The 26,231-nt window shown below is 40.8% G+C and overlaps 1 protein-coding gene and 1 long non-coding RNA gene across 6 annotated transcripts in view; one reads left to right on the top strand and one right to left on the bottom strand.

The window, feature by feature from the left end:
- GRID1 (glutamate ionotropic receptor delta type subunit 1) overlaps positions 1-26,231 on the top strand; it is a 1,791,150-nt gene that overhangs the window by 1,496,825 nt on the left and 268,094 nt on the right. For all 4 annotated transcript variants that reach the window (XM_068258558.1, XM_068258555.1, XM_068258556.1 and 1 more), the window contains one exon: positions 7,941-8,060. In XM_068258558.1, coding sequence (XP_068114659.1) covers positions 7,941-8,060 — 120 coding nt within the window. The remainder of the gene's footprint in view (positions 1-7,940; positions 8,061-26,231) is intronic.
- LOC137536372 (uncharacterized) overlaps positions 1-26,231 on the bottom strand; it is a 105,994-nt gene that overhangs the window by 26,664 nt on the left and 53,099 nt on the right. The window lies entirely within an intron of this gene.

The raw sequence follows: 26,231 nt of genomic DNA, 5'->3' as shown, positions 1-26,231 counted from the left end.
ATTTTTTTTTTTCAAAGTTCGCATCCCCATTGAAGTCTATTGCGGTTCGCGAACTTTAACGCAAACCGAACATTCCGCGGAAGTTCGCGAACCCGGTTCGCGAACCTAAAATCGGAGGTTCGGCCCATCTCTAATGGTAAACTACCAACCAAGCATAATTTTTAAATGCCTCACTCGTCACCATTAAACAGGACTGACTTTAACTTTTTCCACAAACAGCAGAATTTATGGTGATTGGTGAATAGTGATGACGAGTGAACAAACTTTTGCAAGAAGTCAAACACTACTCATATTCAAGGAGGGGACCATGGCAGCAAGGGTTGATTGACCTGTATGATCACCTCTTGCTGCAATGCTTCAAACTGTGCTCCATCCTTCTGACACATTCTCCTTCACAGCAGAAACTTCCACTGTTAAGGAGAAAGTATCAAGAGGATGGAGCACAGCCTGGAGCACCATCCCAAGAGAGGGTCATGTAGGTACAATAATCCTCTCTGTCACGCCCCCCCCCCCCCCCCTACAGTTTTGCTTCTCATGAAACTGTTCACTCATCTGCAATGGTGACGCATGTGATCAGTTTGATCACGTAATAAATGTGTAAGTTCTTTTCCTGCTTTAGCACATGATCATGACCAGAAAATCAGATCCTCACAAATCTTTCACACATCGGCTTTCATAAGTTTTTGTGGTGAGGACAAGCAATCCTGCTTATAAGTTTTTGCACATTTTCTGACATTTGATTTTTGCATGCTTAAAATGTGCATACTTACAACCGTATAAAAACATTCGATTTAAAAATGAGCACCGTGGCTGGGAACAGAAACAGAATTCTTTCAGTTATTTAAATGTGACTGCGATAACGCATTAGATGTTAACCAACCCACTGATTAACATGGCCTGTCAACAGTAATGTGTTTCTGAATTGCAGAAAAATGCAAACAAACTCATATACTGTGACTGGGGCCTTAACGGTCTATTTAAAACACCTTTACTGAAGCAAAAGTATTTTAATAAGAAGATTGAGCAAGAAAATGGTAATTTAATTTGTATTTGTTCTTTCACCTCATTATTTTGTTTTGCGCATTTGTGAAACAATATATATATAACTTTGTTTAAAAGGAACCCAAGGTGTAAGACCTATGGAAGCTGCCATATTTGTTTCCCTTTTAAAAAAATACCAGTTGCATGGCAGTCCTGCTGATCTTTCTGGTTAGTGGGGTCTAAATCATAAACCTGAAACAGGCATACAGCTAATCTGTTCAGATTTGTCATAGACATTTGTCATAGATAGGCCACCTATCCCGCTGTTCTTGGTTGGATGGGGGCCCTTTTCTTTTTATTCTTTCTTTCTCTCTACATCTACTCTCCTTATTCATATCTCTTGGGATTGATACTGTTCTTTTGGGATACAATGTAGTTGTATGTTTCTCTTTAATGAAAAAATTAATACAATTTATCTGTTAAAAAAAAAGCTTGGTACACACATCCAATTGTGATTGGTCAGTAAGGGATTTTACTATTTTCATGTGTATTAGAGCTTATCTGCACAATATGTGCATAGCAATCAAAATCTGTCGGCCCTCATTCTACATGGAGGAGATTACATTTTCCAATCATTGGTCAATCAAAATTGGGTTTGTGTACCAGACTTAAAGGGACTCCAAGCACCTCTTATTGGCATAGTGGTTACAGCAGTGGGGGGAAAAAAGATGTCTGACAGCTGTTTCGCAGAGATTAACTCTGCTTCTTTTGGGACACTAACCGGACAGATCCAGTCACAACCCCAGGGGACTCACCTCACTTTTCTACACCCTCTCTTTCTTTATCTTTCTCTCTCTCTCTTTCCCAAGATAGACCAAGGGCATCTGATTCAAAGTATCGCTATAGAAGCGTTTTAAGTGCCTTAGACGGCAGCAGATGTCCCCTGGTCCTTCTCTTGGGCCCATTCCTTACGAGTTCTTTATCTATGCTTTACTCTGTATTATGCATTGTACCTACTGTATGTATCCGCTGTATATATGTATGCGCTATATGTATCTACTGTGTACCTACTATATGCTGTTCAATTTCTGTGCTGTACCACCACCGACCCTGTTGTGTTAAAACCAATTCTGGGTACAACTCACGTTGTACTCAGCGAAATAAATGATTCTGATTCTTGTCTCTGAAGTTAATCTCTGCGAAACAGCTGTCAGACATCTTATTTTTCCCCCACTGCTGTAACCGTGTACGTTAAAAAAGGGCGCCGGGAAAAAAGGGCGCAGGGTTTTAAACGATAAGCATGAATAACGTTTAAAAAAAATTGTGCTATATTTCGTTTAAAAATAATGTTTTATAAAGTTATAAATCATTAAATAATTTGTAAGAAATCGGCAATTGTAAAAAACATTAATCTTCCCTGTTTAAAAAGTGACATTTATAACAACGTTTTATAAAACATTAATAAGAATGTTACTAAAGCTATACCTAACCCTACTCTCACACAGAACCCTCCCTGTACCTATCCCAAACCCCTAGACCCCCCTGGTGGTGCCTAAACCTAAGACCCCCCTGGTGGTGCCTAAACCTAAGACCCCCCTGGTGGTGCCTAAACCCAAGACCCTCCTGGTGATGCCTAAACCTAAGACCCCCTGTGATAAGCATTAATAACGTTTTAAAAAAATATTGTGTGGTTTTTCGTTTAAAAATAATGTTTAAAAAAATATTGTACTGTTTTTCGTTTAAAAATAATGTTTAAAAAATTATAAATTATTAAATAATGTGTAATCATGAGAAGCAGTTATAAAACATTAAAAGTCTCCGGGCGCCGCTTTTAAAACGTTATTTTTCTCCGGCGTCCTTTTTTCCTGTTGGGCGCCCATTAAACGATATTTATTATGGGAGTGAATGGCGGCGCCCTTTTTGTCCACCTGCCTCATGCGCCCAAATTTCCTGCTTCCGCTGTAACCACTGTGTCCACCCGGCCACAATAAAGGGTTTTTATGCAGCTGATGCCCATCTTCTCTCATCTTTTTTGGATTGCAAATTGAGCTTCTTTGGAGCACGCTGCAGGTAAGACCGCTTGTGTTTTGTTTTTTTTTTCAATCTTCCTGCTGCATTTGGTGCCAGTGCTTTGTCTATTTACATTGAACCTCTCATTGGCATGCCTTTAAGACTCCGACCAGTACTGCAAATTACTTAAAGATGCATACCTTTCTGTAGCTTGTGCTCTCATCTTTCATTTGATGTCTGAATCGCTGTTCTGCACCAAACAGTTTTTGTTCGATTTCAGTTAAAAAATCGTGGCTGCCATCTTGGCTATGTTACAACTTCCGAGGTAACCCATCTTTTCTGATAGAGAAGTGCATCACTGAATGAAGCAGGAAGAGGAAGTGACACGCATGGCCATTGCAACTCCAGAGGGGTCGAGTTTGTTGGAAGTCGTCTGGCCAAAAGGCATGCCCATGAGAGGTGCTCAGAGTCCCTTTAAGTATTGTCTGGATTTTTTACTGATCTTCTGGTTCTGATGCCTTATGAGATACTGACACACATAAACCATGTGGTTACATAGACTTTTTGTAGTTGTGTAATTTTCAGAATATTGTAGCCAAAAGATCTCCATGTCAACCAGGTAACAGTCATGTTTTGAATGTCAATAAAGATGGTTGTCTACTCTCACTCACATACAAACATATTAACCACTTAACATCTCAGTCGTTTTCAGCTTATGCATCCGAGCAATGTTCACCTCCCATTCATTAGCCTATAACTTTATCACTACTTATCACAATGAACTGATCTATATCTTGTTTTTTCCGCCACCAATTCGGCTTTCTTTGGGGGGTACATTTTGCTAAGAGCCACTTTACTGTAAATGCATTTTAACAGGAAGAATAAGAAAAAAAATGAAAAAATTCATTATTTGTCAGTTTTCGGCCATTATAGTTTTAAAATAATACATGCCTCCATAATTAAAACCCACGTATTGTTATTGCCCATTTGTCACGGTTATTTCACCATTTAAATTATGTCCCTATCACAATGTATCGCGACAATATTTTATTTGGAAATAAAAGAGCATTTTTTCCGTTTTGCATACATAACTATTTACAAGCTTATAAAAAAAAAATAGAGAGAAATATTTCATCTTTACATAGATATTTAAAAAGTTTAGACCCTTAGGTAAATATTTATGTTTTTTTTTTTTATAGTAATGTTTTTTTTTGTTTTTTTTATTAAACATTTTATGTGGGCATTTTTGGGAGGGTGGGATATAAAAGTGTTTTATTTGGGGAAATATTGGTGTATTGTAATGTTTTTGGGAATTTACTTGTAGTTTTACTTTTTGGCCACAAGATGGCAATCTCGATTTTTTTTACATGACGTCACTCTAAGCGTACAATGTACGCTTAAAGAGACACAGCTTCAGAAAGAGCGAAGCTTCCGAGAGAAGTTGTCGCTTTTTCAGCGGGGGAGAGGAATCAATGATCGGGCTCCATAGCCCGATAAATTGATTCCGTGGCTACCGACTCCGCGGCCGGGAGTGCGCGTGCACGCGCGCGATCGGCCGCGGGAGCGCGCCTGTCCTCCTTGACGTTTTTATACGTCAAGGAGGACAAAGTGGTTAAAATAAATATAGTAGGCCAGTGAGATGCAAATAGTTAGAACTTCATGCAGAATTATGTACATTTCTTTATCCTTTTAAGTGCCAATTTCATCAGTGGCTTGAAAGTGCTCCAAGTAGATTTATTTATTTTAGATTTTTTTTCCTCTTTTTTCTTTGTAATATTTCCTTTGCCACTAAGTAGCACACTTAGGCAAGGCACATATTTAAAACCAGGTGCATTTTGCTGCATTCAGTGAAATGCGCACTGCAGCACATATAATAAAAATCAACGGACCATTTGCTATTCAGGATATTTTTGTTCCTGTTTGTTGCCATTTCTGCTTTAGCATTTCCTCCACATTAAAAAAAAAAATCTGACTTTTTTCTGCTTTTTTTTTTTTTTTTTGTATTTTGCCCTAATTATAAGAACTCATGAAAAAAATTATGTATAGAAATTGCAAACAAAATGTAATGCAAAATGGAAAAAAAAGCAAAAACTGCCATGATGTCTCACAGACAGTCAAGTTTAACATTCTAATAACTATTACTATCAAGCTACAGTATAGAAACTGTAGCAGTAAAATAGAAGAAAGTAAGGTAGTAGGTAGTGTAGGAGTGTGTTTTCACCACTAGAGACCAGTGTAGGAATACAGGAGACATGACAGAGGATTTTTTGCTACCTTAAAGTGGATCAGAGATGCACTTTTATTCATTGCATAATTGTGTTCCTTACATATAGTTTAAAGGACATTTCTCAAGCCAAATACTTTTTTTTTTTAAATAATCCTCTAATTCCCTACAAACTAAACAAGCCTCGCCCACAGCTTCTCCAAAATGCCAAGTCACTCAGACACATGTAGTAAGGGCTTATGGGAGCTCAGTTTGGGCAGGAGGAGGAGGAGGTTACAAGCCAGAGATTTCAGAGGGGTGGAGATGCAGTTGCAGATTACCTGTGTAATGATGACAAACAGAACACGGCTGCTCTCATTGTATCACAGGAATAAATCATCTTAAGGGCCCTTTTCCACTAGCAGTCGCTAGCGTTCACGCTGAACGCTAGCGATTGCTGAATCGCAATTCCGGCGATTTCCTGACGTTTGCAGGCCGCGATTTTGCTATGCTATGCACTGCATAGCAAAATCGCGGCAAATATCGCTCCGCCGCGCGTTCGCGTTCCCGGCAAAAACGAATCGCGGTAGTGGAAATGACCTACCACGATTCCTATGTTAAAAAGCAAACCGTAGCGATTGTAAAATCGCTAGCGGTTTGCGACTTCACGATTCGGCCAGCGCAAACGCGCTAGTGGAAAAGGGCCCTAAAATGTTGAAGCTGTATGCAGCCAGATTTGCTGTGTAAACAATCTAAAGTTTAGATAAGTTATAAAGACAAGTTACTTGTTATAGTTAGCTTTTCAACTCGGATCCGCTTTAAAGGGAACCTAAATTGAGAAGGATATGATTTTTTTCTTTTGAAATAATACCAGTTGCCTTAGGGCCCTTTTCCACTAGCGGCGTTTGCGATGCTGAATCGCAAAATCGCAAACCGCTAGTGATTTTGAAATCGCTACGGTTTGCTTTTTAACATAGGAATCGCGGTAGGTAATTTCCACTACCGCGATTCGTTTTTGACTCAAACGCGATCGCACCGCGGAGCGATCTTTGCCGCGATTTTGCTATGCAGTGCATTGCATAGCAAAATCGTGGACGCAATCGCCGGGAAGTTTCCAGCACTTGCGATTCAGCAATCGCTAGCGTTTAGCGCGAACGCTAGCGATTGCTAGTGGAAAAGGGCCCTTACTCTCCTGCTGATCCTGTGGTTCTCATACTTTTAGCCACAGCACCTCAACAAGCATGCAGATCAGGTGCTCTCCCAAAATTCAGGTGACTGCAATCACATTAGGATTTTTGAGTATACTTGTCAGCGCCACAACACTGTTTTTTCTCTTATGAAATAACTCATGGTAGTTTAAAGGTTAAAAATGTCCCCTATTGAAAAACAGGTTATTTTTGGGGGGATTGTTTGTAAGTTGAGTCTTATATTAAGCATGGTGAAATGTGGATAGATGATTTACTTTTGGACAACTCTGGAATTGGACATTTTGGGTTGTTTTCAATGTGCTTTTAAAGTGTTTTAAACTACTTATAATGGTTTATACAATACTGTAACAATTAACAACAAAAATATGTAAACAAAACAAAACAAAACAGTATTGCATATTTTATACATAAAGACAACTTTGTATCTCTGAAGTGTTGTAACTCAAGCCGTTAGTAAGTATGAGACTATCTGTATTTGAAACTTCAATCCAAGTATGATTTTACAGTGTGTAGCTTCCAAACCAACTAAAGTGTACATATCCTATGCTTCCTGAAATGCAACTTTAAAATCCAGTAAATCCAGAAACGTATTTTTCTTTGGATGAACTAAAAGAGGATTAGAACCTCTGCTAATTTTTGTTGCTGTCTGGGTTCAAAGTAAACATAATTTCACTAAATACCTGTTGCTATTGTGGCTTTCAAAATACGGAAATGGAAAAACTTCTTGATGTGAGTAGAAAATTCACCCTACATGTTGTGTTTTGTTTTTTATTTTTCATTAAAGGTTAACTTTACACCTTAAAATGTTGCGCTTCTGTTCTATTTAGGGATGCCAAAAAAAGTAAAAAAATATTTGTAACACAGACAACAGATCTAGCCCTTCCCTGTTCTATTTACAGCTGATTGAAAATGGACTAATGCTAGGTTCACATGATTCAATTTCCTGCCATGCTGACAGGTAATTTGACAGAAAGTTGCATTGTATGTACATGTCCAAACTGCTTATGATCGATAAGAGGATCAATTTTTGGATAATTATTTTACAGAAACTATCCAGTTATTGATCGGGAGGAGATCAGACAAATCAGAAATAATCAGTGCGTCCCACTGATCTGAAGAGAAGTTGCACCATGTATTCCTGGCATTAGCTGGATTTTAGTCTGCCCTTTATCACACTCACTTCCTTGCAACAATACAAGAATCTGCTATCCAGTATCCACATTAAATGGTCAGAAACCCTTTGTAAATGACTACTGTTATTCGTGTGACTTTTTTTTTCTAAGCGCATATTTATATCTCAGACTTGCTGCTAGAAGTGTATGCTTGACTGTAATTCTGATTTAAAAACAAACATTATTTTGCATACATTATTTTCCGTTTGAGGTTCTAAAATATCCATGACACAAATTAAATTACATCTTTATGGTAAATGCAGATGCCAGGCCACAGATCATCAATGTTGCTTTTACAGGTAATTACATTTCACTGCTCAAAAATTGCTGCTTCTAATATTTTTCCCCTAAATCCTATTTATTCAGGGTCGCATAACAGGATTAACCGGGATTATGGAGTTCAGGGAGGATGGCTCCAATCCACATGTACAATTTGAAATTCTTGGAACAAGCTACAGTGAGACATTTGGCAAAGATGTACGGCGGGTAAGTACTGCATTATATTATCTTCTTTACTTGAAAGTATGTTTCATTGTGGTTTAAGCATTGTTAAAGGAAGCCTGAGGGCTCTTTCACATCAGAGCTTGCGTTGGAGAACGCTCAAAGCATACGTTTTGTTGTATGCCTTTTACTGCGTTTTGATATGCGTTGCACTGCAGTGAGTGTGCGTTTTTAATCCGTTTTCAATCCGTTACTGCACATAGAAAAACGCAGGTAATTTTTTTTTCTTTTAGTTGTCAACTTTCTACATTGTTCCTCTGTTGCATTCTGGGACTGATTGCCTGCGTTAACGGATTAAAAACGCGCATAGTGTGCGTTTTACATTGACTAACATTGTAACGCATAAAGCTAGCGTTGGCCAAAAAACTGCGCCTGGGTGCAGTGGAACGCAACGCACAAAAAGGCTGCGTTATATGTGAAAGCTAAAATGAAAGTCTATGGACTTTCATTTCACCTTGGGTAACGCAAACTTTATCCTTTGCGTTGAAACGCAGAAAATCTGCCCTAATGTGAAAGAGCCCTGAGTATTAATCACAGCTACAGAAATCAATACAAGTGTAAACAATTTTTGTTTTTATAAAAGAAAAACATATAAAGTTAGTGAACTTGTAGTTGGTGAAGTAACCGAACAAGTAATAAAATGACGATGGTGGGAAGTGTGAGTGTTCAAATTTGGCATAACAAAATTAGAAACACCTGAATACTGGCAAACACAACATTTCAGTACCGAAAAAGCAGATGAGGTCAGGAGGAGTTCACTACTTACACTGTAATGCATTTCACGTGACTTTCCTTCCAGCTTTCAGCATAATAGTCACATGAACTCACCGTAAAGTGCTAGTAGTGAACCCCCATAGCTCTGTCCACTTGTTTGGTAGCAAAGTGGTACTCAAGTGTGGTGTTTGTCAGTATTCGGGTGTTCCAAATTTGTTATGCAAAATTCAAACATCAACCCTAATGGCAGGGGAAGCTTTACTCAAGGTATGCATTATCTTTTTTCCTTCTCTTGTTTAGAATAGTGCTGTAATCTTTGCAAACTCTGCTACCCCTGCAGTCACCTGCCATTCAGCCTGGATGCTGGGGTAGACTCCTCCCATCTTCATCAAGACAGCAATGCGATCCTCTCCTCACTTTTCTTTACTTGCCCATACAATATCCTGTGAGGTTAAAGTGGGCAGTGGGTTTTGCTTGGTTTTTCACAGATAGGATTACAGTACTGTACAAAAAAGGATGGAGAGAAAGACAATGCTGACTGAGTGCAGTCATCTCTGTTTATAAGACTATCCCAAGTTTATTACTTTCTAAATCACTTCTGGTTTACTGCAACATCTGCAAAAAAATCACTTTCAGTAAAAACTGCAAAGAAGAGTTGCCAGTCAACAGGAATTCACTCACTTGAAGTAAGAACAGTACAAGATTGAATCAAATTGGTTACATTGGCCATTACACTTTGTATCTTGCACTTTGCTAATGGCTAGAGGTTTAACTACTAACATAGCAGCTCCTGGAGCAGTACAAATGTGGTCTGTGTGCAAAAACTCCTTTTGCCCCTCTTGAGCACTTGAAATCACTATAAGTTTGTGAACGTCTGTCTCTTTAAATCTTCAACTTCCACAGAAAAAGCTGTTTAACTCCTCTATACTCCACAGTCCCACTAGCAATTATATGTCTGCATCATGTGTAAATATGAGCAGTTTACCAATCTCTTCAGCAATCATCAACTCCCTAGTTCTCTCCCATGTCAGCAAGGTACTCACTACCAAAATTGCAGTTCATTTGTTCTACAGCCAGGATGCAACTAAAGAGTTTCAGCTGTTTTTTTTTTCTTTTTGTGTCACATGATTCCACCTCCTTGCCAATGAGAGATGGTCTTCCTCAAGAGTACCTGGAACTACTAGGATAAAATCAATTACCAAAAAGTCCTCTAGCTGAAAAAAAACTATGCTAAATATAAATTTGTCTTCATTGCCTTCTTAAAACGGAAGGTATTCAAAATTATTAAGCTTTATGCAGGAAATAAAGATCTCCCATGATGAATCACTGCTGAATATGCAAATCAACCCTGTATGCCCTGGCAGCCAGACACATATTCAGAACTGTTGGAATGAAAAGTGTGCCAATGCCTACTAATTTTATAGAGCTATACTAATGCTTGGTCTAAGTCCAACCTAATAAAGCCATATTAATTCATGCCTTTTGCCAATGAGGAGTAATCCAAACCAGCCATATGCATGCTGGAATAGTATGACTAGACAATTTTAAAGAGACTCTGAAGCGAGAATAAATCTCGCTTCAGAGCTCATAGTTAGCAGGGGCACGTGTGCCCCTGCTAAACCGCCGCAATAGCGCCGCTAAACGGGGTTCCCTTCACCCCCAAACCCCCCACAGCGACACTTGGTCGCAGACTTGGTCGCTCCTGGAGGCAGGGCTAACGGCTGCAGCCCTGCCTCCAGTCGCATATATCAGCGGCGCATCGCCGCCTCTCCCCCGCCCCTCTCAGTGAAGGAAGACTGAGAGGGGTGGGGGAGAGGCGAAGATACGCGCTGACAGACGCGCGTGGGGCAGGGCTGCGGCGGTTAGCCCTGCCCCAACCAGGAAGCGCACCCCCGCTGAAACAAGGGGATTTGGGGGATCAGGGACCCCCGTTAAGCCGCGGGATAGCGGCGGTTTAGCAGGGGCACACGTGTCCCTGCTATTTATGAGGTCTGAAGTGAGATTTATTCTCGCTTCAGACTCTCTTTAAGGCCTAGGCACACTTTGCACTCCAGTGATTCATTTTTGCTAGGTGCTAAGTGCTGGGAAATGTAGTTTCTGTGGTTTTATATTTATTTTTGTATAAAAAAGCATGTCAATTAAAAAACTCAATCAGTGTTGGCCATGTCTTTTTAACCACTTAAGTACCAGCGGTCTTTGCCCCCTTTAGGACCAGAGACTGCTGGTACAAGAAATGGTGGAATACCAGTGAATCGGCACACATACCTGCCGCAATTGCCATCACCGCTGCACGCGTCGGGATCCTGGGCCACCCACTCTGCCGTCTCTATGTCGGCAGAGTTCCTGTTAGCCGGTCAGGAGATGCTTTCATTCACTCCTGACCATGCCTATCAATGGGAGTGGCTTACATTGATAGTCTGCGTCAGGATCCAATTAAATAGGCTCCTGACCTGCTCACAGGGCTCTGCCGTCAGAGATGGCAAAGCAAGTGAGCTGCGGCAGGGAAACAGGGGCGAGATCATCGGGAGCGATGAAAGCAGCAAGAACGTGCTGCGTTGGTAGCTTCTATGCCCTGCCAGCCAGATAGCCATCAAAACAGGGGGTAGATTTCAATCAGCACGGTCCTTAAGTATTTAAAGAAAAGAAATGTGGATATTCAGTACCTCTAAAAATTCCAACCCTAACATTTTTTAAAAAGGTTAAGAAATTTTCTTTTCCTAATGCTTTACTAATTTTGAAACCCATCTGGGACAGTGAAACAAAATGAGAATTCTGATGAGTATGATGAAAATAATGAAATGTTCTTGAAAGTTTGTGCCTGAAAACATTTTTAGTTAGTGAATAGAATGTATCGCCTGCAGAAACAATTCTTTTTCTATCTTTGGAGTGCACAGCACACATAAGCAGGGCGGTGTTGTTGTGGGCACTTTCACATTCGGGTGGAACTTTCAAGCACAAGACATTCAAAACAAAGTAATTACAGATAGTTATTTTTTATTAGCTTATCCTGAATACTGTATTTTTCCAGCGCTGTTTTTAATTAGGTGAAAAAAGCAAAATGAAACCTGTTTTTCAATGCTAAGGTCAAAACCGTTCTATTGCTTTTGGCAGCACTACTTGTACAGTACAATCTGACTTGAAACTAATGAGTGACTTTGTAGTACGTTAAAGAGGAATTAATTTATTGGCGAATAAAGTTGATTCTGATTTTGATTCTGATTCTGAATTAGAGAGGTTAATAGATGAGAGAGTGAGTGCGTTTATTCACACTTATAGTGCAAAGTCACACGAATACAGCAATAGACATGTTAGTTTGTCAGGCATGCTAAAAGGTTTCCAGTAAATTTATCACACAATAATAGCAATAATAAATAATATTACAACAAGTAGTAAGTATGACTCTCTTTAAAGAAAAACTTCAGCCTAAACAAACATACTGTCATTAACCACTTGCCGACCGCCTTAAGCCGATGGGCGGCGGCAAGGGCTGGGCCCAAACGACCGCAATACGTCCATCGGCTGCGGCGGGCGTGGTTATGCGGCGATCGCGTCATTCGTGATGCGATCAGCCGCCGGCGACTGGCTCCACCCCCCCGCGCTGTAACCCGCCGGCCGTTCGGAAGCGCCGGCGGGTTACTAGCACCCTGGATAGTGTATAATAGGCTTTGTAATGTATACAAAGCCTATTATACTGGCTGCCTCCTGCCCTGGTGGTCCCAGTGTCCGAGGGACCACCAGGGCAGGCTGCAGCCACCCTAGTCTGCACCAAGCACACTGATCCTGCCCTCCTTCCCTCTGATCGCCCACAGCACCCCTCAGACCCCCCCTACCCACCCCCCAGACCCCTGTTTGCACCCAATCACCCCCCTAATCACCCATCAATCACTCCCTGTCACTATCTAAAAACGCTATTTTTGTAACCCTAAACTGTCCCCTGCTCCCTCCTGATCACCCCCCCACCTTTCAGATTCTCCCCAGACCCCCCCCCCCCGACTCCCCCCCCCCCCCCGTGTACTGTATGCATCTATGATCAGGTGTATGATCACCTGCCAATCACCTGTCAATCACCCATCAATCACCTGTCAATCACTCATCAATCTGATCACCCACCCACAACAATAGATCGCCCGCAGATCCGACATCAGACCACCTCCCAAGTGCAGTGTTTACATCTGTTCTCTCCTCTAAACACCCACTAATTACCCATCAATCACCCATCAATCACCCCCTATCACCACCTGTCACTGTTACCCATCAGATCAGACCCTAATCTGCCCTTTGCGGGCACCCAATCACCCGCCTACACGCTCAGATTGCCCTCAGACCCCCCCTTATCAATTCGCCAGTGCAATATTTACATCTCTTCTTCCCTGTAATAACCCACTGATCACCTGTCAATCACCTGTCAATCACTTATCAATCACCCATCAATCACCCCCTGTCACTGTCACCCATCAATCACCCCCTGTCACTGCCACCCATCAATCAGCCCCTAACCAGCCCCTTGCGGGCAATCTGATCACCCACCCACACCAATAGATCGCCCGCAGATCCGATGTCAGATCACCTCCCAAGTGCAGTGTTTACATCTGTTCTCTACCCTAAACACCCACTAATTACCCATCAATCACCCCCTGTCACTGATACCCATCAGATTAGACCCTAATCTGCCCCTAGGGCACCCAATCACCCGCCAACACCCTCAGAACGCCCTTAGACCCCAGCCCTGATCACCTCCCCAGGGCATTGCTTGCATCTATTTCCCCCCTCTAATCACACCTTGAGACACCCATCAATCACCTCCTGTCACCACCTGTCACCCCCTAGCACACCTACCCATCAGATCAGGCCCTAATTTGCCCCGTGTGGGCTCTTGATCACTCGGCCAAACCCTCAGACCCCCTTCCGATCACCTCCCCAGTGCATTGATTGTATCTATTTTCCCCTCTAACCACCCCCTGAGACACCCATCAATCACCTCCTGTCACCCTACTAGAACTCCTATCCATCAGATCAGGCCCAATACAGCCTGTCATCTAAGAGGCCACCCTGCTTATGACCGGTTCCACAAAATTTGCCCCCTCATAGACCACCTGTCATCAAAATTTGCAGATGCTTATACTCCTGAACAGTCATTTTGAGAAATTTGGTTTCCCGACTACTCACGGTTTTGGGCCCGTAAAATGCCAGGGCAGTATAGGAACCCCACAAGTGACCCCATTTTAGAAAAAAGACACCCCAAGGTATTCTGTTAGGTGTATGACGAGTTCATAGAAGATTTTATTTTTTGTCAACCGTTAGCGGAAATTGATTTTTATTGTTTTTTTCACAAAAGTGTCATTTTTCACTAACTTGTGACAAAAAATAAAATCTTCTATGAACTCACCATACACCTAACTGATTACCTTGGGGTGTCTTCTTTCTAAAATGGGGTCACTTGTGGGGTTCCTATACTGCCCTGGCATTTTAGGGGCCCTAAACCGTGAGGAGTAGTCTAGAAAACAAATGCCTCAAAATGACCTGTGAATAGGAAGTTGGGCCCCTTAGCGCACCTAGGCTGCAAAAAAGTGTCACACATGTAGTATCACCGTACTCAGGAGAAGTAGTATAATGTGTTTTGTGGTGTATTTTTACACATACCCATGCTGGGTGGGAGAAATCTCTCTGTAAATGGACAATTGTGTTTTAAAAAAATCTAAAATGTGTCATTTACAGAGATATTTCTCCAACCCAGCATGGTTATATGTAAAAATACACCACAAAACACATTATACTACTTCTCCTGAGTACGGCGATACCACATGTGTGACACTTTTTTGCACCCTAACTGCGCTAAGGGGCCCAAAGTCCAATGAGTACCTTTAGGATTTCAAGGGTCATTTTGCGGCATTTGGTTTCCAGACTACTCCTCACGGTTTAGGGCCCCTAAAATGCCAGGGCAGTATAGGAACTCCACAAGTGACCCCTTTTTAGAAAGAAGACACCCCAAGGTATTATGTTAGGTGTATGATGAGTTCATAGAAGATTTTATTTTTTGTCACAAGTTAGCGGAAATTGATTTTTATTGTTTTTCACAAAGTGTCATTTTCCGCTAACTTGATACAAAAAAAAAATCTTCTATGAACTCACCATACTCCTAACAGAATAGGTTGGGGTGTCTTCTTTCTAAAATGGGGTCACTTGTAGGGTTCCTATACTGCCCTGGCATTTAAGGGGCCCTAAACCGTGAAGAGTAGTCTAGAATCCAAATGCCTCAAAATGACCTGTGAATCGGACGTTAGGCCCCTTAGCGTACCTAGGTTGCAAAAAAGTGTCACACATGTGGTATCGCCGTACTCAGAAGAAGTAGTATAATGTGTTTTGGGGTGTATTTTTATACATACCCATGCTGGGTGGGAGAAATCTCTCTGTAAATGGACAATTGTGTGTAAAAAAAAAAAACAATTGTCATTTACAGAGATATTTCTCCCACTCAGCATGGGTATGTGTAAAAAATACATCACAAAACACATTATACTACTTCTCCTGAGTACGGCGGTACCACATGTGTGGCATTTTTTTGCACCCTAAGTGCGCTAAGGGGCCCAAAGTCCAATGAGTACCTTTAGGATTTCACAGGTCATTTTGCGACATTTGGTTTCAAGACTACTCCTCACGGTTTAGGGCCCCTAAAATGCCAGGGCAGTATAGGAATGAACCCCACAAATGACCCCATTTTAGAAAGAAGACACCCCAAGGTATTCTGTTAGGAGTATGGTGAGTTCATAGAAGATTTTATTTTTTGTCACAAGTTAGCGGAAAATGACACTTTGTGAAAAAACACAATTAAAATCAATTTCCGCTAACTTGTGACAAAAAAAAAATCTTCTATGAACTCACCATACTCCTAACGGAATACCTTGGGGTGTCTTCTTTCTAAAATGGGGTCATTTGTGGGGTTCCTATACTGCCCTGGCATTTTAGGGGCCCTAAACTGTGAGGAGTAGTCTTGAAACCAAATGTCGCAAAATGACCTGTGAAATCCTAAAGGTACTCATTGGACTTTGGGCCCCTTAGCGCAGTTAGGGTGCAAAAAATTGCCGCACATGTGATATTGCCGTACTCAGGAGAAGTAGTACAATGTGTTTTGGGGTGTATTTTTACACATACCCATGCTGAGTGGGAGAAATATCTCTGTAAATAGACAATTGTGTGTAAAAAAAATCAAAAAAATGTCATTTACGGAGATATTTCTCCCACCCAGCATGGGTATGTGTAAAAATACACCCCAAAACACATTATACTACTTCTCCTGAGTACGGCAATACCACATGTGTGGCACTTTTTTGCAGCCTAACTGCGCTAAGGGGCCCAAAGTCCAATGAGCATCTTTAGGCTTTACAGGGATGCTTACAATTAGGCCCCCCCCAAAATGCCAGGACATTGAACACACCCCACAAATGACCCCATTTTGGAAAGTAGACACTTCAAGGTATTCAGGGAGGAGCATAGTGAGTCCGTGGCAGATTTCATTTTTTTTGTCGCAAGTTAGAAGAAATGTAAACTTTTTTTTTTTTTTTAGTCACAAAGTGTCATTTTCCGCTAACTTGTGACAAAAAATAAAATCTTCTATGAACTCACCATGCCTCTCACTGAATACTTTGGGATGTCTTCTTTCCAAAATGGGGTCATTTGTGGGGTATTTATACTATCCTGGAATTTTAGCACCTCATGAAACATGACAGGGGGTCAGAATAGTCAGAGATGCTTGAAAATAGGAAAATTCACTTTTGGCACCATAGTTTGTAAACGCTATAACTTTTACCCAATCCAATAAATATACACTGAATGTTTTTTTTTTTATCAAAGACATGTAGCAGAATAACTTTTGCGCTCAAATGTATAGGAAATGTTACTTTATTTGAAAAATGTCAGCACAGAAAGTTAAAAAAGTCATTTTTTTGACAAAATTCGTGTCTTTTTTGATGAATATAATGAAAACTAAAACTCGCAGGAGCAATCAAATAGCACTAAAAGAAAGCTGTATTAGTGACAAGAAAAGGAGGTAAAATTCATTTAGGTGGTAGGTTGTATGACCGAGCAATAAACCGTGAAAGCTGCAGTGGTCTGAATGGAAAAAAAGGCTCTGGTCCTTAAGGGGCGAAAAGACTGTGGTCCTCAAGTGGTTAAGTTACATTACTTATGTTATTTAAAATACATAAGTAATATAATCTCTTACCCACCCTCTTTTAAAAGAACAGGCAAATGTTTGATTTCATGATGGCAGCCATCTTTTTGGTTGTAATGAGTTGACAGGGAGTATAATACACAGTTCCAACTGTCCTGTGTCCTGATCACCCCTCCCAGTTGCTAAGCAACGTGAATAACAACATAGCAAATCCCATCATGCTCTGCACAGCATCAGGGAAAAAAGCCCGGGCTTTTTTTCTTTGATGGGTGGAGTTTAGATAAAAATAAAGCAAAAAATGATGCTTTGGTAAGAAAAACAGTTCTGATGCTGTGAAACTGTTAAAATAACACCACGCCTTTTCAGTTCTGCTGAGTAGATTTTTAGTCCGAAGGTTCACTTTAATGTTTTTTGTATTTAATACCTATTTGTCCTGTTACCACTTACCAATTGTATTTTTCTTGCATTTCTTTTTCACATTTTCTATTCTGTCATTTAAAATTTTTGACATATGATATATTGAAGTTTTTAAATCTGTTAGCTCAGATCTCAGTCTTTCTGATCATTATTTCACTTGTCCAGAAGGTTGGTGACCTGCCTGGAGCAAACATGCAGCTAGGGAAGTCTGAGAGGTGTGCAAGCTTAGCTCAAGTCATTGTCTTGTCAAACAGTGACACCAGGATCAGGAACTGGTCGTGGATTTTCTACCTTTGAAAAATTCAGTATTGCCCACTCCAACATATTGACCTCATAAGTACATTTCAAAGGAATAGTAGTTTTTATCATAATTGTTTTATTTATGGACAGGTTTTTTTTCACTTTAAGTAAAGGGAAAAATAAAATTTTTACTTACCTAGGTCTTCTACCAGCCCCCTGCAGCCGTGCTTTGCCTGCACCATCCTGGAACAATCCTCCGGTCCCCCCCTTCTCTTACTGTACATGTGCAGGACGGTGATAGTGACGTGAGCATGCATGAGGACGTGTGAGGCCAAGGGTTACGCAGGCACAGTGTCCCCATGACTGGTCAGATGCCAAAAATGAAACTTAGCTGCTGCGGGGGACTGGAGGATCGTTCCAGGATGGCATGGGCACAGAATGGCTGCAGGGGGCTGGTAGAAGCTCCAGGTAGGTGAAACTCTTTTTTTCCCCTTTAGTTAAAGGGAACCTTAACTGAAAGGGATATGGATATTTCCTTTTTAACAATACCAGTTGCTTGACAGTCCTGTTGATCTCTAGTTGCAGTAGTGTGTGAATCACACACCTGAAACAAGCATGCAGCTAATCCAGTCTGACTTCAGTCAGAGCACCTGATCTGCATGCTTGTTGAGGGGCTGTGACTAAAAGTATTAGAGACACAGGATTAGCAGGAGAGCCAGGCAACTGGTATTATTTTAAAAGGAAAAATCCATATCCTTCTCAGTTTAGGTTCCCTTTAAGGTTCCCTTTAAGAGTCACGTAAGTTTGAAAAAAGTGTTGTTGCATATAAAAAAAAAATAGACTTTGCTCATTCATTTATGTTTTAGGAATAGCCAAAATAGATTTATCTTTTTCCCACCCTTGCTCTCTGCTAGCCTCCTTCAAAGATGCTGGCCATCACAATAAGCATAAGTAAAGTGCAAAAGGGGGCATTAAAGAGTCTTTTCATTAGTCTGCACAGGGGAACATACAGCGGTTGTACATGTAAGGAAGTGTGTGTGTGTGTGTGTGTGTGTGTGTGTGTGTGTGTGTGTGTGTGTGTGTGTGTGTGTGTGTGTGTGTGTGTGTGTAGGGGGGTGCAAATGGAATATAAGGTTGTCCATACATGACTGTACATAGACAAAGGGAGTGTCAGGTAAAATGGGGCAGATAAAGCACTTATGGGATGTGATGCAAGGAAGTATTCTCAGAGACTATGGAATTGATTTATCGAACATCGGTAATGTTAGCGCATGCACAGAGTAGTGCACACACCATTACTTCCACGCATAAGTATCATGAGATATGCTAGTAGCGCTACCATTACTACTTTACAGTGCGTGTTACCGTAATAGCAGGCGTGCTACTAGTATATTTTGCGGTACTTATGTGGGGAAGTAACAGTAGTATTACCGACATTTGATGAATGAACCCCTGTGAGAAGTCTGAAAATATGCAAAAGAGACAAATCAAAAGAGACAATCAGCATATTATTTTTACTAGAAATAAACAAGGGCTATGATTGTGTGTATTACTGTACAGTATATCTGTTTAAAAATCAAACAACTAAAATTACAACATAGTAATACTACTATTAAATTGCAAAAACAAATTAGAAAAATAGGCAAATAAAGCCAGCTAATGTTACTTCAGTAGCATAGATCTCTGGAAATGCTTGTTATTATGAAACCCAGTTTAGTTGAAAGTAAGGGTGCCCATACATTATTCGATCAATATTGCAGCTCAAATCAGTGTCGCAAATGGCCACCTGATCAATCTTTTGATCAATCGGTCAACTGGATCGATCAGGACTGATGGTAAAATCTCAATTGCAAGGGCTCAATTGGGTGTGCGGCGGTAATGGCATTCAGTATTGCGATGACCCGTGGCCAATGTATCCCCCTCCCCCACGTCTGTTTTTTAATGTCTCAGTTCTCCACTGGCACTACTCCTGGCCTCCTCTGGTGTTACTAGCACATGACTGGTGCATGTGTGATGTCACAACATGTGCCAAGCCATGTGGAGTTGGTGCTCTCCATGATGCCGAACCCCAGAGGAGTCCAGGAATGTTACCAGAGGAGAAGTGAGACTTTACACTGAGCATGGATACGGTGGACATTTTACACTGGGGAGGGCATCAGGTGGTGGTGTCAGGATGATTTGCAATAAACAAGGTCCTCTGCAGTAAGTGGACAGGCAATAGATCCTTCTCTAATCAGATTTGGTCTATGAGGTATTTACAGTATCTAATGGTTGATACCAGATCACACAAAACATTTTTATCACATTTTTTAATGAATTTTCTCTCAAACTCTGTTTGCTTTCTTGCACAGCTTTGAGATTGTTGATAGAATAGATTAATTATGACATTTTAATTTTTTTTTTTACTATATAAAGCAAAAACTGACTAGCATCATCTAATGTAATAATAAATCAGCTGCTAATATTATCAATTTGAAATGTTCAGAAATGGCCCAGAAGAAACAACAACAACCAAAAATAAGAAGGCCTAAGATATTGCACTAGACCAAAAAAAATTTAGAATATGTATCAATTTGATTAAAATGGTTCAGAGATGACCTGTGACACGGTGAGATAGAAAAGTATATACTGTATAATAGCAAACATACAGACACTTATGCTGTGCTCCTTTTCTTTTTTTTCCTGCCTGAAAGAGTTTATAATTAGCTATGGAACTGACAGTTTTTCTCCTGTCAGGACTCAGTTGGCTCACTGATAACAAATTACAGCTATAAAACACTTTCCTAAGCAGCAGATACCTGGGCGGTTTACTGTGAGAGGAAAAGATAAAACGGTCAATAGTTCATGTATTTATATTCTGGGGCTCTTGAGAGACTGCATTTGAGCAGAGACTATGAAACATTAAATCTGCTTTGTAAATGTTTATACAGAAAATAAAAGCTTGAGATATCTAAAAGAGACATTTTTAAGGTGACCATACACCGGCTGATTTGCCATCAGATCAGCCAACAGATAGATCACTCTCTGATCGAATCTGATCAGAGAGGGATCGTATGGCTGCCTTTATTGCAAACAGATTGTGAATCGATTTCAGCATGAAATTGATTCACCATCTGTGGAGCTGCTGCCGCCCCCCCCCCCCCCCATACATTGCCTGATCCGGCCAGCGCGAGTTCCCCGGTCTCCGCTGTTTTCTTTTCTGCTCTGGGCTCCAGGGCTGCAGCTTCACTGTACTTCCTGTCCGGGAAAGTTGAAACAGTAAAGGGCGCTCTACTGTTTAAACTTCCTGTTGAAATAGGAAGAAGGGAAGCCTGCCGGAGCCCACCGGAAAAGAAGCAGCGGTGACAGTGGGGATACGTGCCGGCCGGATCAGGTAATGTATTGCCGCTAGCGTCAGTCGTTGGACATTCGAATGCCACTATCGACGGAATCCCGACCCGCCGGCGATCGAGCGAAATCTTCCGCATGGACGGATCGACGGGAACGTTCGATGAAAATCGTTAGGTGTATGGGCCCCTTTAGGAGTAGAAGGGCAGGTCCAATTCTTTATCTCATTCGTTTATTTGCATCTCTGGTTCACTTTAAGCCATCTAATTAAAACACTTTAACCACTTAAGGACCACAGGCTTACACCCCTCTAGTGACCAGGTGATTTTTTACAATTCAGTGCTCTGCAGCTTTAACAGCGTGATGCAGAGCCATACAACTTAGCACACAAATAAATCTGCCCCTCTTTTGTTGTCACCAACAGAGCTTTCTGTTGGTAGCATCTGATTGCTGTTGCCACTGATAGTTTTTTAAAAATTAATTTAATGTTATTTTTCTTTATTCAATCTCGTTAATTTTTTTTTATTTCTACCCCCCCTTCCCCCCGAGATCCAATCAGGGATCACCTCTCATAGACATCAGCCTATGAGAGAGAGGATCTCATTGTGGGCCATTGGAAGGGACAGCTTTGGCACTAAGCTGTCCCCTTACAGCGCTGCCAGCCGTGATCATGGACTGGCAAGCTGATCTCCGTGAGGAGCTCCTTATGTAAAGCGGCGATGGGCACGCATCCACGCACGTGATCCCCGCTAATTTCCTCCCCCAGGACTTGACGCCAATCGCCGTTAGGCGGTTCTGGGGGAGCAGAGTGGTTAAAACACATATAACATATCAGCATGGTTATATCAATCAATCAAGGGTGTATTACCACAATATAATCAGTGATGGAGCTACTAATGTATTAAACCTGGGTGACAAAGTGCAAATACATTTAAACAAAAACAGATGGGTGCAAAAATATGCAAAGCAGATATCCGAACAAATATCCACTAAATGAAAAAAAAAAAAAAAATAAGCATGTGAGGAGGGTAATATAACAGTTCAGTATGCAGAATTGATACTCAAAAGTGCAGCAAGTTGAGAAAATGAAATTGATACATTTCCACTGTAAATGGTCCACTGTACCGAGTGACAAAAGGTTCCCTTTGACAACTGGTTAACAATATCTAATAGCCAGCCACATGATATATTTGATGTATGAATATACATGAGACAAAGTAAAAAAAAATATTATTGCAGTCCTTCATTATATGCAGCTCTTCAGAAAGTTGGACTTGGGAGCAATAGACAGTTGCCTGAAGCTTCCATAGCGCACTCACCTGCTGGTCACTGTATGTGATGCTGCAGAGGTTTCTCTGTTCCACATGTACAATTTTCCTAGACCTCAGTAGATGGCAGTCTCCAAGATGGGATTATAAACACAGATAAATAACAGCCATACTCTCAGATTCACTGCTAATGACAGGAAGCAGGCTTATTGCTTTTCTTTACTCACTCTATATTAGTGTCCATGTTATATTATTTAATAATTATTTACATGGATGCAATTTATAGTAAATACAGAATTCCATCCTCATTGTTATCATTTAAAATAATAATTATATAAAATCCTTTGTTTTGTTGAAATCCCTTGCTATTGATGCATTCGCTGAAGTTGTTGAAAAAAAAAATCTATTCCCCCTGTGGTAATAAGATGACTCTCACAGTGAAACCAGATAGCATTGCCTCTTTGTATTTGATAAGTAGTGCATGCTGAGAGTTTTATAGGGAATGCAATGCATTTTAATGAAAGTAGGAGATACTACTATTTTACACCTTTTCTGAATATCTTTACTCCCATTTTTATAGATGAAATTGGTTATTTTGCTTTGTACTTACTCAATCCAAGCCTATTACTTCTCTTACCTGCCATCATTGTCTATATTTTGATATTTTTATTAACAATAGGCCCATTACCTCCTGGAAATTGTTCCTTTGTTTTTTCATTATTGTCGGTAACTAGCAACACTTCAACAATTCCCATCCCATCTAAAGCACACATCTTATTTTAAAGAAAATAAGCTTTTCATCATTATCAATAAAAATAGTGTTTCTTTTTTTCTGTAACCAGCAGACCATCATAAATGCTTCTGTAACAAAAGCACCAAAATGTTTTTCTGCAATTCTGTCTACCTTAATGGAAAGTTATAAATGTTATAAATATTTGAAACACAGCATTATTGTTTTATTCCAAAAGACATTAAGGCTAAGAGTCTGAAATTACTATATTTCACTTGAAAAAACAAAATCATTACTTAATCAGAAACAGAGACTATCATGTTGGAAAATTTGCTTTAACGTGATGGCAAACATCATGTATTCAGGTGGAATACACTGAAAACTCATGTTCCATCTGTCAAGGACCATAACAATGTTCCAAATGAATATTAATGGTAGTTATTACTTCAGCATTTCATAAAAGCAACACACTGGTAAATAATTTTAGACTATTTTCCTGGAGAAGAATTTTTAACTTGTTAGCAAAATAAGGCTGGTGTGGACGAGAAATTCAATTTTTTAATTTGTTCTATTGTAGTTATTTTGAAAACGATGTGTTTTTATAGAAGAACTTACTTCTTAAGAGATGCTTTATTTTTCATTGTTATATGATTTTAAAGGGTTAGATTTAACCTATAAATGCAACAAAATGTTGTTTCTACTGGGGGTAAAAGCAAAATATTTGCATTAAAAGGTTTGCAAGGCAGATTTATCAAGGCAGGTACAAAGAAAATCGAAATAACACTGGTGCAAAAATAAAGAGGCTGCTCAGAGTAAATACGTAGAATCCTTAATTTTCTCCATTGTTTAGCAAGTTGTATTGCAATGATTTGTTAAATCTCATCCAGTGTCTTGCATGATGTCCCTTTTAGGTAGAGTTTTGTACAGTCATAAGAAAATGCACTTTGTTATTAAACCATTATTAACACCTTAAACTGTTAGCAATTCTTAAACACAATTTTTAGGTGTATGTGGCAAGTGTATTAGTGATTCAGGATCTATTTATAATCATAACTGAACTCCTATTTGCAGGACCATAGGTCAGTCTTGTGTAAAGTAACATCGTACCCTATATTATTTGGCTTTAGAGGCACAAATAACAAGTTTATATGTTATAACTGTTCGTCGTTTTCTAAGAAAAAAAAAATTAGAGGATGCATGAATAGTGTAAATACCAAGTTAGATACATTTCATCATCCCAATCTGTATAAAATTATCCGTTATCATGGATTTTTAGCCACTTTAAACCTCTAGCCAAGTTGTTCTCCCTACTAGATAACCTAAAAACACACTGGGCTTGATTCATGAAGCTGCACTGCTATAGCAGCACAAGCTCCATGACCAGCAGCATGACCTAAATTCAACAAGGCACGCTACGGTCGTGGAGCATAGCCTGCCTTCCTTAAGGGGCACATACACCTAACGATTTTCCTGCCGATATACAGCAGATTCGATCATTGTGATCGAATCTACTGTGAAATCGTTGCGCAAATGGTGACAGAACGATCGATTTCCATCTGATATAAATCTTTCCCGTGGATTCCCGTCATTCCGTCCGTGTGGAAGAGTTTGCTAGATTGCCGGCGGGTTGGGAGTGCGTCGATAGCGGCGTTTGAATGCCCGACGACCGACGCAATACTGCGGCAACACATTACCTGATCCGGCCGGTGCAAGTCCCCACTCTCCTCTTCTCCGCGCTGGGCTCCGAGCCCAGCTGGCTTCACTGAACTTCCTGTCCCGGCAGGAAGTGTAAACAGTAAAGCGCCCTCTACTGTTTAAACTTCCCCCGGACAGGAAGTTTAGTGAAGCTGGAGCCCTGAAGCCAAGCGCGGAGAAGAGGAGAGCGGGGACTCGCACCGGCCAGGTCAGGTAATTTATGCAGGGGGGGGGCGGCGGCAGCAGCGGCAGCTTCACAGATTGTGATCGGTTTCATGCTGAAATCGATTCACAATCTGTTTGCAGTAAAGGCAGCCATACGCTCCCTCTCTGATCAGATTCGATCAGAGAGGGATCTATCTGTTGGTCGATCTGATGGCAAATCATCCAGTCTACGGCCACTTTTAGATGCGCATTGCTTACATAGCAACGTTTACTCCTTTAAATGCCGGCCACTGCTGTGAAGTATAGGGACCGCAATACTTTACTAGTGCAACCGCTATTATGTTAACCACTTAAGGACCATAGGCTTGCACCCCCTAGTGACCAGGTGATTTTTTACAATTCAGTGCTCTGCAGCTGCAGAGCCATACAACTTAGCACGCAAATAAATCAGCCCTCCTTTTTTTGCCACCAACAGAGATTTCTGTTGGTAGCATCTGATTGCTGCTGGGATTTGTATTTTTTTTTTATTTGTAATTAATACGTATATTTTATTTATATTAATCCCCCCACCCCCGGAGAGTCAATCATCATGATTTCCTCTCATAGGCATCAGCCTATGAGGGGGAACGTCCTGTGAGCCAATCGAGGGGACAGCTCTGTGACAGAGCTGTCCCCCATACAGTGCTGCAGTAGATCACAGCACTGTGCAATTAAATACCAGCTTTTTTAGCTGTCTAACAGCGTGACAGCCACGATTGCAGGCTGGCATGCTGATCAGGGAGCTTAGCTCCATGTCTCTGCAGGGAACGATTGCACATGCCTGCGCTTGTTCCCTGCTACTCCCCGCCTTCCACTCTTGCCGCCTTTTGGCATTAGGCGGTCCTGGGGCTGCCACTCTGTGGACACCGATTGGCGTTGGGCGGTCGTAGAGTGGTTAATTAGTTAATAGTTACTAATTAACATAGGGGTGGCCACACTAGAGAAGTATTGTGGTTGTGATACTTTACAGCAACAACCGGCATTTAAAGGAGACCTCATTGTTATGCAAGCAATGCACGTAACTAAAAAAGGCACGCTACGCTGCACGACCGCATGTAACATGCCTCCTTGAATTTAGATCACACTGCTGGTAATGGAGCTTGCACTGCTATAGCATGGCAGCTTCATGAGTCAAGCCCACTGCCTCTAGGTATGCATATTGTATACCACCTCACCTATTGTCCCCTCTCCCCCTTAGATTGTAAGCTTGCAAGAGCTAAGCTCTCTCACCATTTTGTGTCTTGCAGTTTTTACTATACAATTTGATTATGATGTTGCATTTGTCCCTGCTATTACCAATTATGTATTTTATACAATTTGCATAATCCAGCATTCACTCAGTTATTTGCATCTCATTGTTCATTCTTAGTTAGGATGGAATTAGCAGTTTGGAT

Source organism: Hyperolius riggenbachi, chromosome 10 (genome assembly GCF_040937935.1).
Source record: "Hyperolius riggenbachi isolate aHypRig1 chromosome 10, aHypRig1.pri, whole genome shotgun sequence".
NCBI lineage: Eukaryota > Metazoa > Chordata > Amphibia > Anura > Hyperoliidae > Hyperolius > Hyperolius riggenbachi.
Note: the sequence above shows the minus strand (reverse complement) of the source record. Positions and strands in the feature narration are given on the sequence as shown.